This window comes from Theropithecus gelada, chromosome 2, assembly GCF_003255815.1.
Source record: "Theropithecus gelada isolate Dixy chromosome 2, Tgel_1.0, whole genome shotgun sequence".
Lineage (NCBI taxonomy): Eukaryota > Metazoa > Chordata > Mammalia > Primates > Cercopithecidae > Theropithecus > Theropithecus gelada.
The window spans coordinates 86,392,039-86,407,932 of record NC_037669.1 but is presented as its reverse complement, the minus strand read 5'-3'; the positions used below and the strand labels follow the sequence as shown (position 1 = coordinate 86,407,932).

At 46.9% G+C, this 15,894-nt stretch overlaps 1 protein-coding gene across 4 annotated transcripts in view; it reads left to right on the top strand.

The window, feature by feature from the left end:
• CACNA1D (calcium voltage-gated channel subunit alpha1 D) overlaps positions 1-15,894 on the top strand; it is a 326,868-nt gene that overhangs the window by 222,492 nt on the left and 88,482 nt on the right. For 3 of the 4 annotated variants that reach the window (XM_025375479.1, XM_025375481.1, XM_025375480.1), the window contains exons 10-14: positions 9,395-9,482; positions 10,832-10,858; positions 13,402-13,562; positions 14,522-14,747; positions 14,879-15,086. In XM_025375479.1, coding sequence (XP_025231264.1) covers positions 9,395-9,482; positions 10,832-10,858; positions 13,402-13,562; positions 14,522-14,747; positions 14,879-15,086 — 710 coding nt within the window. Of the gene's footprint in view, positions 1-9,394; positions 9,483-9,750; positions 9,811-10,831; positions 10,859-13,401; positions 13,563-14,521; positions 14,748-14,878; positions 15,087-15,894 lie in introns of all 4 variants that reach the window. The other variant, XM_025375478.1, reaches the window with a different exon arrangement.

The following is a 15,894-nucleotide window of genomic DNA, read 5'->3' as shown; positions in this document are numbered from 1 at the left end:
GGGCTCCCGACTCTCCCTAAAGTGCCCTTTCCTTAACACCCTTCTTAGATGGGAAGCCAAACCCTGGAAACCTTTATCTAGCATGGGTTAGCTGGTTGTTGATTTAGAACAGGTTCTTAAAGACAGATGTTTGTCAATAGCTGTGGAAAGGGCACTTCCTCTCCCCTGTTCAGATCCTGAGCTGGATTCCTAGCAGGAGGAGGACTGGGGCAGGCGGGCATCCATTGCGTGAGGCCGCCTGGCTGGCAGGGCTGGCCGCGTGGGGCCCTGGTTTGGCTGCTGTTGCTGCCCTCTGCTGCTTCGTAATGAAATTGCCTGTGTTCAACCTGAAGGGGTCACAGTGGCCGACTTGCTTAAAGAGGATAAGAAGAAAAAGAAGTTTTGCTGCTTTCACCAACGCAGGGCTAAAGATCATGGTAAATTACTGAGATTGAACTTTCTCTTTCCGCAACATCTCTGATACCTTTTCCTTGCATATAGGCATTGTGTGAAATGCGTGTGCCGTGTGGTGTGTTTAGAAGATGCCTATATTTTAATTGCTTGATTTCTTTCTTCTTGGACTTTTCCAAAATAAGGTGCCCTTACCAAGATAGCATTGCAGTTTTCTTTTTGTTTGAACCGTACCTTATAAAGAAGCAGCTGAACCAACTCAAAAAATTTATTTGATTCAGCATGAATATTCTTAGACTGGAAGACAGACTTTTAAAATACTTTTCCCCAAATGATGTTTTTAAATTTAAACTGTTTAGAAATTCCAATAATGTTATTTGATTGATTTTTTTTTCTCCAGGCTACACGTTTCAAATTGCTTCTCTGTCTCTTAGTCTCTGGCTACTTTGCCCAGGACTATGCCAAAGTTATAGTGGCAGCTTTAAGAATGAAATTAGCTGGGTGCAGTGGCTCACACCTGTAATTCCAGCACTTTGGGAAGCCGAGGCAGGACGATCACTTAAAGCCAGGAGTTTGAGACTAGCCTGGGCAACAAAGTGAGACCCTGTGTCTACCAAAAATTTGAAAAAAAAATCAATTGTGGTGGTGCATGTCTATAGTCCCCAGCTACTTGGGAGGCTGAGGCAGGAGGATTGCGTAAGCCCAGGAGTTTGAGCCTGCAGTCCGTGATATTGCACCATTACACTCCAGCCTGGGTAACAGAGTGAGATCTCTGTCTCTTAAAAACTAAAAATAGACTTCAGGGATACAAAGATTTGGGGACACTTGCCTTTGAAAATGAGAATGGGCTCCTGTGGGAAAGTTACATTTCCAGTTATGTCCTAAAATAATGCTAAACATACCCTTCCTGAGAATCCCTGGAGTAGCTGTCAGGCCCATGCCTGGGCAGGCGGTTAGGTGAGCACCTGGCTCCCTGCCTTGCTCTTCCCAAGTCATGGCAGTGGTTCAACAGCAGCACGAAGCTTTGCCTGTGCACACCAGTGCAGCCAACCTAGTTCTGCCCCCAGGATCGGCCCTGGTCACCTGCCCCTGGTGAAAGTCTGTTTAAGAAGATTCAGACCGCGGGGAATTGAAGCCAACCACTAAGGGAACAGAGGGACACACTGTACTCTTTTCTTTGAAGTGGCCTCTGCCTCCGTGGCAATGCTGAGCTCAGAGGTTATGGGATGCAGACAGGAACAACCCATGGATATCTGAAGAGGGTTCTATTAGAGTCTAGGTCTCATCAGAAGGCCTAAAAGTGAAAAGGAATGAAGAGATTATCAGATATAAGCCCTTGTCGTTCAGCACGTTGTGGCCCCCAGAGGAGGGGAAGGAGGAGGCGGAACTTGCCTGAGGTGGGACAGTGAGTTGGGGGCAGAGTCGGGGCAGCCTGTTTTAGTGGTAGTGTTCACAGAAGGGTTATGAACAGGAGGCTGGGCTTGATGCAGCGCCTGAAGGTGTCTGCAAGAAGAATGGCCTTCAACTAAGCAGGAAATAGTGTCATGGACATAAGGAAGAATGTCTTTAAAGACTGATGTAGGGATATAGCTCTGGAGAGGTTACCAAAGGGAGATAAATGATTTCTGTCCCCAGAAAAGAAAACACCTCCCTTGGTTCTGCCTTCCTGAATGCAGGCTTGGGCCTTGTGATTCTCTAAGGATTCTTGTGGCTTCTCCACTGTCTTTCTGAGATCTGCAGGGAGAGGAAGCAGGCTGACACGTTTAAGGAACTTTATTTTGAGTGGGAATGGCTTTTTATTGACTGAAATACCTGGGGACTCAGGAAGGACCTGACCCTGCTGGCACCAGGTGGGGCAGGAGCCGTCATATGGGCGCTGGGCTGTCCCTGTCCCTGGACACGCGGAGATAGTTACTGTCTGGGCATAATTCTTGCTTGAGACATGGAAACCTTGGTTTGGCCTTGACCCACATTCTCCAAGAAAAGCCTGGCTTCTTTACAGCAGCAAGAGGCTGTTACCCTGTGGTGGCCTAATGTGTCACTACTAGCATGTGCATGTGCCTTTAGGGGGTGTGTGGGCCGCTTCTGGATTTGGCAGGCCTGTATGTCGTGGTACTGCTCATATTTGTCATGAAAATAAGATGAAAACACAAGATCTAGGTGTCAGGTACCCTGTCCCCTAGGAAGGCAGTCACAACTCAGCCACTGCTCAGTTGTCCAGCCTCACCCCCTACCCTTTCCTTTGAAAAGAACGAGAAGCTTTAGGCTGCTTGGAGGTGGAAGGAAATGCTAAAAGAAATTCCTGAGTGTGCAAGAAAGCCCGTCCTGTAGAGAACAGAAGAACGAGGCTCAGGCCAAAGACATCTGTGAATTATACTGCTAATGGGACAGGTTCTAGAAGGAGACCGGAGGGCTCTGGGCTCAGTTTGATGTGTGGCAAGCCTTCCCTTTGGGGTGCCTTGACTGGAGGATTGGGGCTTTCCTGTGACACCCTGAGGCCTCTGGGGAGTTACTGCTTCCTGTGCTGTATCCCATTCTCTGGGACATTCTGCATGCAGAGAACTTGGACTCAGTTCTCCTGGGCAGGCCGCTGGCTGGACCCCTGGCTCCCCTCCTGAGGGTGGTGGACAGGGGCTCACTTCTTCTGCCCTCCCCTCCTTGCAGAGCTGGGGGAATGCAAGGGAAACCCCCTGGTAGATGGTAGTAAAACCAGCCAGTGTGTGGGCGTTTCTGCCTTCCTGCAGTTATAGCAGGTCAGAGGTAAATAGATCTTAGAGATGATACTGTCCTACAGCTCATCTTACAGATCTGGTAGCCAAGCGTAGGGGAAAAGAGGCCCTTGTCCCCTTGTCACCTGATGATAAGAACCAGGCTCTCCATCATTTTTGACCTCATCAGCCTCCACCACTGAAGGTTGATCTGAGATTTTGCTATACCTGTTAATGGTGAACATAATTTTGAAGCTGCCTGCTTAGACCCACACATAAACTCATTTGCTGTGTGTGTGTGTGTGTGTGTGTGTGTGTGTGTGTGTGTGTGTGTGATTTGCCTCTGAATTCACAAGCCTGCCACATTTGGCTGAGATGAATGTCGTCCTTCAGCATGAGAGTAGATGGATAAATGTCTACACCTTGGTGAAAATGCTAGTTGTGCTGGCCTGAGAAGCAGCAGATTTCTCTGGTTTACTGTGTGTGGTATTGCCCATGATGGCATCTGGCCCAGTACAAGATCTTAAAGAGAAGCGCCATGACCCACATCCACAGAGAGTGCTCCGAGTAGGGGCCTGGCCCGGCTGCCCATGCTGCAAAGGCCTTGGAAACTCTAATTACAATCTGGGACGTGCAGGGCTGCTGTCTGCCACCATCCACTCACCCCCAATGGCACCCAGGGCCCCACCTCAGTCCACCACACTCTAAGCCTAAGGGTCTGCCCTGGAGCTCTTCCCAGAGATCCCAATGCCTGGAATAGATTGCAAAATTTAGGCCTTGAGCCTCCCCGGATTTCCAGCAGGCAAATTGTAGTGCCAGCATCCTCTCACAGGTCACAGGCTTTCCTAAGGCTTGGTTTTTCCCAGACTCACTGAAAGTAGTTTTTAAATTTATATAAAAAATAAACTCTAACAAAGCTCTAACATTCCAGTTTCCTGGAATGTGCCATGGAGGCGGCTTCACAGCTTGTTCCTGTGCAGATGGCCCCTGGTGCTTATTTCTACGGTAGGGGACTGGCACTTGTCGGCAATGTGGGGAGGTCTGAGGGGTCTGCCTGCACCCCTAATAAGGCCTAGCCACTTGTCAGCAATTAACACTGAGTCCCTGCTGAAGGGGACAAGGCCATCACCTAAATGGGGCAGTCACAATGCTATGGAAGCCAGTTAGGAGAAGCCCATGTGTTCCAGTAATTTGCCCATGGCTTTACCTACATGAGTTTTTTTGTTTTTTTGTTTTTTTTTTGAGACGGAGTCTCGCTCAGTCGTTGGTCGCCTAGGCTGGAGTGCAGTGGCGCAATCTCAGCTCACTGCAAGCTCCGCCTCCCGGGTTCATGCCATTCTCCTGCCTCAGCCTCCCAAGTAGCTGGGACTACAGGCACCCGCCACCATGCCCGGCTAATTTTTTGCGTTTTTAGTAGAGACAGGGTTTCACTGTGTTAGCCAGGATGGTCTCCATCTCCTGACCTCGTGATCCGCCCACCTCGGCCTCCTAAAGTGCTGGGATTACAGGCGTGAGCCACCGCGCCCAGCCACCTATATGAGTTTTTATGACTTTTTCTGTTTGGATTTTTATAAAAGCCCAGTCGTCACCAGTACAGCTTGATTTTTGTACTATCCTCGGTCACTGGGCTGATATCCTGTAAGTGATCTGGTTATATGCCAGATTTTGAGCGGTTAATAAAGGTCATCAGAATAGTAAACCAGCACTGGTAGATAATAGACCCGTTTGGCTTTTTGGAACTTTTTGATTTGTGGAATTTTAAGTATCAAACACCAAAATATATACCAGTATATTTAAGTATGTACCAAAACCACAGTACATACTTGAAAAGAGTGGTGAGCAGAAGTCAGGAGAGATTTCTCAGTCTCAGCTGCGTGTCCCAGGGCATTTTGGCCAGTTCTCTCCTTTGAGAAATCAAGAGTTTGTTCATATACTCTCAGAAGCCCCTTCTGGTTCTAACAGTCTATGATTCTTCTGTCCTTATTTTTAAAAAACATAGATGAGATCCTATTGGGACTAAAAGAAGGGAAAGTCGTATCAATTTATTAACATTAAAAAAATGAATGCCTAATGCAAGTGAAGGGTAAAATGTTTTATTTTTAATAAACAAGGTCTTTGTTATACCCACTGAGCCTGATCTTTTCAAATATTTTTGGAAAAGGGAACGCTCTCTGTCCTGTGGTAGGGAGTAAGTAGCTGGAGAAGATAGGCTGCCAGGGCTCTGGTCAGAGCATATTTCCTCTGCTCAGATTTAGGGGCTGGATCAAGGTCTGTTTCGAGGACCAAATGAGGTCTCCAATTTCTAGCGTAGGCACTGTCCTCTTCCTTTTCCGTCTGCCTCCACTTCTCCTCAACCCTGGCAACATCTTTCTGGGATATATTTATTTCTTATGTGTTGTGGCTCTTTAGGTGTCAAACAGCTATGACAGGAGAAGTTGCTATGCCTATACAAGGCAAAGTTAGACAATAACTCAGCTAAAGACAGAGAAGATACAAACCTTTGACCACTTTTTGATGGGGTTGTTTGTTTTATTCTTGTAAATTTGTTTGAGTTCTTTGTAGGTTCTGGATATTAGCCCTTTGTCAGATGAGTAGATTGCAAAAATTTTCTCCCATTCTGTAGGTTGCCTGTTCACTCTGATGGTAGTTTCTTTTGCTGTGCAGAAGTTCTTTAGTTTAATTAGATCCCATTTGTCAATTCTGGCTTTTGTTGCCATTGCTTTTGGTGTTTTAGACATGAAGTCCTTGCCCATGCCTATGTCCTGAATGGTACTGCCTAGGTTTTCTTCTAGGGTTTTTATAGTTTTAGGTCTAACATTTAAGTCTCTAATTTTACACTGTTGGTGGGACTGTAAACTAGTTCAACCATTGTGGAAGACAGTGTGGCGATTCCTCAAGGATCTAGAACTAGAAATACCATTTGACCCAGCCATCCCATTACTGGGTATATACCCAAAGGATTATAAATCATGCTGCTATAAAGACACGTGCATATATATGTTTATTGCGGCACTATTCACAATAGCAAAGAATTGGAACCAACCCAAATGTCCATCAATGACAGACTGGATTAAGAAAATGTGGCACATATACACCATGGAATATTATGCAGCCATAAAAAGGATGAGTTCATGTCCTTTGCAGGGACATGGATGCAGCTGGAAACCATCATTCTCAGCAAACTATCACAAGGACAGAAAACCAAACATTGCATGTTCTCACTCATAGGTGGGAATTGAACAATGAGAACACTTGGACACAGGAAGGGGAACATCACGCACTGGGACCTGTTGTTGGGTGGGGGGACGGGGGAGGGATAGCATTAGGAGAAATACCTAATGTAAATGACAAGTTAATGGGTGCAGCACACCAACATGGCACATGTATACATATGTAACAAACCTGCATGTTGTGCACATATACCCTAGAACTTAAAGTATAATAAAAAAAAAAAAAAAAGAGGATACAAACCAAGAGTGATAGCCAAAGCTGCTCAGAGGTATGGAAGATTGCTCACACTAGATTCGTCTGTGCGATGATGAAAGTGGCCAGGGCAAAGTGACACTAGATTGGTCGCTTTGCTTCCGGGGAGCTCCAAGAGAGCTTTTGTGAGATGATGGAGTTAACATGTGTGGGCCTCACTGATCATCGAGCCCTGGGGACCCAGCACCCTGCATGCCTCATCTCATTCTTATCCTTTCACAGATGAGGAAATGGAGGTGTACAGAAGTCAGGTCACAAACGCGGGGCTATACTTAGATCCGGCCAACCTGTGCACCTGCTGTCAGCCACCATCCCAACCCAGCTGAAGGACAGTCAGCTCAGAGAGCAGGAGGACCCTGCCTCGCCCTCAGTGGAGCCCTGGCACAGTGCTGCGAGACTATCTTCCCTCTTTGTTGCTGTTTGGGGAGTTTGGTTTTACTTCTTGTCTTTCCCCTCAATTAGTCTAGGGAGCAACTAGAATATTTCATACACTAATAGCTGGCAGGGAGCCAGAAGTGCTAACTGATGACCCCGTTCCCATAGAAAATATGTAATTTATCTGTTTCAATCAGGTTGTTTTTAAAATGAAGCTTTAGGATTGAAATGCTGCGACTGTACTGATACCAGCATGAGACACGACTCCAGAGATTAAAAAGCCACAAAGACTTAGTCTGTTCAGAAGTTTGCTCTTTTGAAAATAATGACTAATGTTCCAACATGATTAATATTAGAACTATGAGACAGCAAACTGTTAAAGATGGAAATGATCCTCAAGATTGTGAAGTTCACACCACCATTTTAGAGACAGGAAAGTGAAGGCTGGAGAGAGGCAGCCCATTGCCCTAGAGACTCAGAAAACAGACCCAGGACTGTGGGTTCCCCACATCGTACTGCCCTTGCTTCCTGCCCTTACTGCCCCTCAGTCACTGCAGTAACCACCAAGGAAAACGCTGCACAGAACTGACGCATGGTCAGATGTCAAAAGGATCTCCCACTGTGATTTTCTTTGTTAGATTTTACAATCTCCTAGCCTTTCTGCTGAATCAGAGTGGGGAATAGTCGAGGAGAATTGCATGAATAGCTTCTTGTGTGTCTGTGTGTGTTAATGGAGTTTTTTGTTTTTTTGTTTTTTTGTTTTTTTTTTTTTAGGTTTTTCCATGATTAGATTTGGTTTTTTGTTTGTTTTTGTCCAGTTTTTTTGTTTGTTTTTGCATGAAATAATGAAAAAGTAAATCAAGGTTTGTAATTGGTTTCTTTTGACTTAGGAGAGAAGAAAATTATTCTATGAGAGTACCAGCGATGTAACATGAGTCTATAATTTTACTCACTTGGTCTTAACTTTTGACACCCTTGCCTCAGTGTTCCTGGGCATGGCTGTGGAAGCTCCCATGCAGGCAGGCTCAGTTCCTCGGGCACTCACAAGCCGAACAGATCAGGGATCTTCTTTGGTATCCTCAAAAAACTTACTTCTCAGACCACTGGGTTCCTTGAGCCAGGTTCCACCTATATCCCTGTTGTTACCTTTATGAAGTCTAGTATGAGCAAGCTGGGCAGAACACAGCCCCCTACGCAGAGCTGCCTGATCCAGCTCCTTTCTCTCTGAGCCTGGGCTGGGCCTCAGAATCTTTGCCATAGGGCTTCCAACCCACTACTAGTATTTGCAGATGAAACTTGAGGCATCCTTGCTAATGGGAGCCACATGGGCCGAGCCCACGGGCCAAGCTTTCCTGCTGACACCATATGGTCTGTAAAAACAGTCACTACAGTTCAAAGCCATGCCCCAGGAAAAAGGAAGTACACGTGGATTCTCTTCGGTGACTTCCTCTTTGACCTCTGCCTCCCGCAGAATTAATTATTCTTTACTCTGGAAACTCCTGCACAGACCCCTGAGGTAGCTCTCTTCACAGCTAATGGAAGTGAGCCGGGGGCTGCCTGTTCCTCACCCCTGTTCCAGGTGGGTGGGGTGCTATGTGCCCTCTTTGTGCCCCCACCCTCCTCCACTGCCTGGGCTCCAGCCTGTGTTCATGATGTTTATGGGGTTGAATCAAGTGGATGAGAAAAGATGCTCATGCACCAGATGGTGGCCCTGGGTGGCCCCTGGACCTCCACACTCTAGTGGGCGTGTTTCCCCATTTCCTCCACTTCCGCTCAGGATCCTGCCATGGAGAAGTGGGACGGGCCCAGAGACCCCAGTCGCATTGGAACCAGAGTCAACCTTGCCCTCTGCTCACTGGTTGATAAAAACCTTCTTCTCTCACCCGTAACGCTCTAGTTTCTTGGCGGTCTAGGGCCAGCTTACTGGGTAAGAACTTTCTGCGTATTGGCTTCACAAGCTCGGCACAACTTCAGCATCAGGTAAAATAGCAAAAAAAAAATAGAGTTCTTAACTCTAAAAAATGTTGTGCATGGTACCTACATGCACCTTTTGGGGCAAGCAGAGATGTACCTGTAAAGTACATTTTGGTGGCTTCTCTGTGTGATCCCAGAGATGAGGAGTATAAAGTGGTGCTATACCCAGCCACAGGATTCACTTTGATCCCTTGGCTTCCTTTCTTGGAAATGTCTAGGTGGATAGAATGTCCTCCTGGAGGGGGACTCTGTGCTTTCCCTACAGGCCATGGGCACAGAGGCTCACCTGCAGTGGAGAGGCCTGGCTCCCTGGCACTCCCTTAGCCCAGCTGAGCCTCTGAGGGCCCTCGTCGCCCTCCTCCTGGGTTCCAGAGGTCTGCCTGGTGGCAGAGGCTCCCACCTGGCCTGCTCCCAGGCATGCAGCGTGCCCCGCATGCTCTCTGAAGCCCATCTTCTCCCCACAGCTAGCATGCCCACCAGCGAGACTGAGTCTGTGAACACAGAGAACGTCAGCGGCGAAGGCGAGACCCGAGGCTGCTGTGGAAGTCTCTGGTGAGTGTGGGGAGCACTCGCCCTCCTTCCCTTCCTATTGTCTCAGAGAAGCAGGTGGTGAGGAAGATGACCCAGGCTGCAGCAGAGCCCCGGGCCATCGCCTTGGGTGTGGCGGGCGGGAAGGCTTCTCGTACCCCTTGCCACGCTTCCTCCTGTGCCAGGGCTATCCCTTCTGCACACCCCCTCCCGGCATTTCACATGCCTCTTCCTGTAAGTAGAGCCCGTGAAGAGTGTGGTGGTTAACCCGGCCACCTGCTGTGTCCATTAGGTGCTGGTGGAGACGGAGAGGCGCGGCCAAGGCGGGGCCCTCTGGGTGTCGGCGGTGGGGGTAAAGGCCTGATTCTGCTTCCAGCCTGGGTTTGGCATTTGTGCTTTTGAAGAAGAGCTTCTGTGGCAGAGTTGCTGACTAGAATGTGCTACGTATTGAAGTTTTCCTTTGCTCGTGGGACCTTCCTAACCTCAGGCCTGGCGGTTGGATGGCGAGGCCCTGCCTTCTCGGTGCCTGGCACTTTTTCCCTGGAGCCCTGCACCAGCCTCTGCTCCTGATGGAAGGCACCATTGCATTAACACTCACTGGCTTTTTCTAGATGATTTGGGCTGCGGCAGCTGGCGGGGCGGGGGGTGGCTGGGGGGACCAGCAGTGCAGAATGTGCTGGGCACTGCCTGCTGTGGGGGAGCCCTGTGCAGTTTGGTTTTGTTTGCTGCTTGCTGGTATCCTTCAGGTCTTATCTCTGTAAAGTGCAGGTATCATTTTTAAGAGAACTCAATCTTACTCTTGGCAGAGTTTCATAAAAATGATGTGTTATGGGCAGAATATGCAACCCTTTGTGAAGTGATTTTGCCTCCATTCTCTTGCTCTGCCCTCTCTGAGACATCATGAAGCAGACAGAGAATGGGTTTGTCATCCCCATTTGACGGATGAGAACGCTGAGGCCCAAGAAGACATGCTGCTTTCCCATACTCCCCCAGTGGGAGAATGGCAGGGCTGGGACTCCTAGTGCAGTGCTCCTTCTGCGGTAGTAGCAGCAAATGCTGCTGTTGAGATGAGTGGCAGGAGAGACTCTGCTGCCTTCATTTTGGCCCCTGCATCGCTGCCTGCTGCCAGGGCCCGCAGGGGATCTGGCTGAGTCTTCCCTGACCTGGGCCTCGAGGATGCTCGGTCTGCTTCTCTGGCCCTGGCAGCACCCCGATTTCTGCTCTGGCCTTGCCCCCGCTGGCCTGCTGTGGTAACCAGGGGTGCTCAGTCCAGGCTGTATGCATGGCTTTTATGATATCTCAGCTAAAATGATGGGGAGTGTGTGCTCAAGCCCTCGGAACCAGAATCTTAACACTTTTTGTCTTTCTTTCAGTCAAGCCATCTCAAAATCCAAACTCAGGTCAGTATCTTCTTTCTGTTTCTTCGTCAGCCTGTGTGTTGCCTTTGTATGTTCTCGCTTCTGAATTTTACATAGAATTGCTCGGGACTTGAGTTTTCCTCTATGGGTTATAACATTGATACCGAATTGCAGTCAGTCAGTTGAATCCTATGAGCCTGCCTTAGGGGGCAGTGTAATTGGTGCCAAAAATCTCCCTCAAAACAAACCAACAAGACCCAGTAATGATTTTTGCCTCCCCGTTAATCCTCCTTATTCTCTGAGTCATTTCCCTAAGAGAGCTGCTGCTTGTCACTTTTCTGCTCAAAAGCTTTCCATAGAAAGGGAGTTCAAGAAGTCTCCCACGGTACTAGCATTTCTTGATGTGCATGCAGGTTACGTGTTCGGTTGGTAAAACTCGTTGAGCCACGTACCTATGATTTGTGTACTTTTCCGTCTGAGTGTTACTTTTCAACAAAAACATTTTCCCACTATATATAAACACTAACTTAAAATAGACAAGGACCTAAATATAAAATATAAAATCATGAACATTCCAGAAAGAAAACATAGGAGAAAGTCTTTGTGACCTTGAGTTAGGCAAAGGTTTCTTAAGATACAACACCCAGTATACTCTCTTAACAGAAAACAAACAGATAAATTGGTCTTTGTCAAAATTAAACTTCTGTTCTTCAAAAGAAAATACAAAGGTAAACTTCAGACTTGGAGAAAAATATTTGCAAAGAATATTTGATAAAGGACTGGTATCCCGTATGTATAAAGATTAATACATAAAGAAGAGTGTCAATAATAGAAAAACCCAATAAAAAATGGGCAAATTTTTTAATAGTCATTTCACCAGAGAAGAGATGTGGATGGCAAATAAGCACATGAAATGACCATCAGTTGTTACAAAAATGCACATTCAAATCACAGTTGGATACCACTACACGCCTATTAGAGTGAATCAGATTTAAATATCTGACAATGCCAGGTTCTGACAAGGATGCTGATTGGTGGGAACTTTCATACAATGTTGGTGGACGTGTCAAATGACACAGCCGTTAAAAAAATAGTTTGGTAGTTCCTCATAAAGTTTAAACATATATTTACTGTGTTTATATTTGGCCTAGACATCCTGCTTCTAAGGTGTTTGTATAAGAGAAATGAAGATATATGCACATACAAAGTTGTAACATGAATGTTTATACCAGTTTTATTCATACTTACCCCAAGCTGGAAATAACCCAAAGGTCCATCAAATGTAAATGGGTAGGCACGCTGTGGTTCACCAGTGTGATAGAGTACTAGTTTGTGTCTGCCGAGTTTTGCGTCCCAGGAGAAACCCAGCTGTGAGTGGGACAGTCTTTAGAGTCCTTAGTAGAGTTTTTCCACGCTGGCCAACATGTTAGAAGCTGCTCTTTCCATTGGAAACTGCACGGCAAGAGCAATAATAAAATGCACCTTGCTTGATCCAGGTTTTGGTAAAGAGTTAGCACAACTCTTTCTCTGCTCACTTCCTGGGTTACAGATTTTCTTTTTGCCTAGCAACACAGCTGAGTCAGCCGGGGCAGCTTGGGTAGCCTGGAGATTCCTCTTGACTCAGACCCCCAGAGGAAGTACCCCATTGTCGTTAGTGAGGCAGCACAGCGTGGAGAGGAGTGATTTCACCAACTGGCCGGCCCTTTCATGGCATCTGGGTCGCTGAGCTGCAGCTCACGGCACACTTTACCAAACCATCCCCTTGTGGCAGGGAAGGTTTTCTAGGAGGAGATAAGCTAAGGGAGAAAATATTTTCTCTGATCACAAACAGGAACTGAAGGTGGGTGGAGGACATGCTACTTGTCTGTTTGGCTCAGCTCATTTTATTTTTATGAAAACACGATTCAATATTGGCTCTTCTCCTAAAGGTATATTTTGAGCATCACTAGTTAGAAAGGGCACCTGATGACTCAGTATGAAAATTCATGTCCTACTCAGCTTTGACAACTCTCCAGGCTCTGGAGGAACCTCAGAGATTTAAGAAAGGATTGAAAAGATGCCCTTTTAAAAAAAAACAAAACAAAAAAAAACTAGCTTTGTAGCACTTTGCTGCCTGGTAAATTCTGTATGGTGATTGAGATGCTGCAAGAGATGTGTATAATAAGCGAAGTGGCTCTCTGCACTGATGGCATGAGCAGATCCACATCCCATATGGTGGATATAGGAACTGCATATGTGTGCAAGTGTAGTTTTGCATCTGCACATGAATCTATGAATATTTAGATTTTCTAACCCACTTAAGGGCTGCATATGACAGATTCTGGAGTTATCTGTAAGCCATAAGGAAGGAAACTGATAGCATGATCAAGTCAATGTAATACTTTTAAAAGTCGCATTTTAAGACCAACATACTTTTTATTATGAGGTCTGTTAATTTCTGTGCCATTTGTGCTCATCTTTACTTCCTGCACTCCCACCCCAATCTGGACCTCCAGAGTGAAAGCCAAATTATCTCTCAATCCTATTTATTGGCTACTCAGATGCTGTATCTGTCATCTAGGGAGTAATGTTTGCTTGTCTTTCAGCCGACGCTGGCGTCGCTGGAACCGATTCAATCGCAGAAGATGTAGGGCCGCCGTGAAGTCTGTCACGTTTTACTGGCTGGTTATCGTCCTGGTGTTTCTGAACACCTTAACCATTTCCTCTGAGCACTACAATCAACCGGATTGGTTGACACAGATTCAAGGTACAAGCAGAGGCCATTCCTTTTTTGTTCTGAACTAGAGATTTCTGTGGCTGTCCAACTGCCATTTGGTCTTATCTGATCGCTGCACGATGAAGTATCAGAACGTTTCTAGTGAGGACAAACTTGGTAGAACCATCCAGACACAGCAACTAGCGGAGCGAGGGTGCCGTCTGTGCCGCGTAGTGAAGCACCTTGGAGCCGCTTAATGCTGAGCATCTAATTGTCCTAACCCTGAGCCAACCTAGGACCGAGGATTCTCGGAGCTGGAAGGGACCTCATAACCCCTTCTCCCTGTGCTCATCGGGGAAGCTTCATTTTCCCCTGTAGTACTTGTGGCAGATGGTTTTGGTTCCCCTGCTTTGAATGCTCCAGCAGTGGAGTGTGGGACACTCATCCCCAGAGACAGCTCATTCTGGGTTTGACAGTCTTGAGCCTTTGAAAAGTCCTTCCTTTCATCCAGTCAAACCTGTTTCCCTCCACCTCTCCAGCCTGCTTGGTGGTATTTTCAGCTGTTGGAAATGACATTGATAGGTGACTGCTTCTGATATCGTCATGCCATAAACAAATTCAGACAGGTCTTTTTTGTGTGATTGAATGAAAAAATATGTATAACTTGATGGTGTCAATGCAGAATCGTAGGCTTTTAGGGCTGGAAGGTGTCAAGGATTATGTGATGAGCTGCCCCTTCTCATTTTGTCATCAGTGACACTGAGACCTGGAGAAATCCAGTAACTTCTCCGGAGTCACATACCTAGCTAGTAGCAGAAGCAGGACCAAAGCCTGGTGGACAGACTGTCCACGCAAAGGCCACGTTTCTGTCCTGGGTGAGGTAGTGAAGAGAGAGACAAGGTATTTGCATATTTCCTGTGGGGTCTGTTAGGGAGGGAGGTGTGAGGGTCAGGAGCCGTCTGAGTGTCTTGCGGGAGACCCTGAAGATAGGTGCCCCTTTGTCCTTCCAGATATTGCCAACAAAGTCCTCTTGGCTCTGTTCACCTGCGAGATGCTGGTAAAAATGTACAGCTTGGGCCTCCAAGCATATTTCGTCTCTCTTTTCAACCGGTTTGATTGCTTCGTGGTGTGTGGTGGAATCACTGAGACGATCTTGGTGGAACTGGAAATCATGTCTCCCCTGGGGATCTCTGTGTTTCGGTGTGTGCGCCTCTTAAGAATCTTCAAAGTGACCAGGTAAGGAGATGTGGGTCTCACTGCAAATGTTTTATGAACAAGAGGCGGCGACCATCACGTCCCCGGGCAGGTGATGTTCTGCTCTGTCCCGCATGGGTGTTCTGAGCTCACACCCTCATCTTGACTTATAGGCACTGGACTTCTCTGAGCAACTTAGTGGCATCCTTGTTAAACTCCATGAAGTCCATCGCTTCGCTGTTACTTCTGCTTTTTCTCTTCATTATCATCTTTTCCTTGCTTGGGATGCAGCTGTTTGGCGGCAAGTTTAATTTTGATGAAACGCAAACCAAGCGGAGCACCTTTGACAATTTCCCTCAAGCACTTCTCACAGTGTTCCAGGTGAGTCCTCCCTCCATTCCCCGAAAAGCTTTGTGAGCAGCAGCTAAAACTCCTCTGCCTTCTTGTCTGCTCACACTCAGGAAGACAAAAGGGCTCCATTTTTTTCATATCTGCCCTAATGATAGCCTGGTAAATTTTGTGTCATTTAAGTTATTTGTTCTGCATCATCCTCCAGCTGTCTATGTTATGTGATGTAATTTTTTAAAGACTTCTAGCTACATTATAAAATAATTTTAAAAATGTCTTTCACACTCAAGCTCTTCTCAGAAAACTTTTTGATTGATTTTGTGAGGTTTCTTTGAAATAGACTCTAAAATTCTTTTTTTCTTTGCTACTTTTTGTTGGCAGGCCAGTTTATAATCCTAGTTATAATAGATTTACACAAGAAGCGAATTCTCATGCCTCTATGCTTTGGTGTGTAGTTGGAGGAATCAGAGTGGTAGGAACTGTGACAGCCATTGGCCCTTCTGTCCTCCTCCTGGTACGCAGTGAGGACACACAGATTCTGAGGGTGCCTGTCCTGTGAGGCCTTTGCAGGCAGTGGCTGAGAAGGAAGCGGTGGTTGCAGAGAGGCACCGATTGCTCTGCCGCTCAGAGCAGCAGCACACGCTCCCCTGATTCTAAGCTGAGGTGCTCAGAACCGTCCTCCTTGGACAGGGTCTGATGGATAAGTTTAAAAGACCCACCTGTCCTCATTGCTTTTCCTGTGTGATGAGAGCTGCAGAGCCCTGCCAGAGAGGAAAGGCAGCAGACAGCTGGGTCCTGTGGTGGCCCTTTCCATGCCCAGCTCTCTGCTGTGGATGAGTCA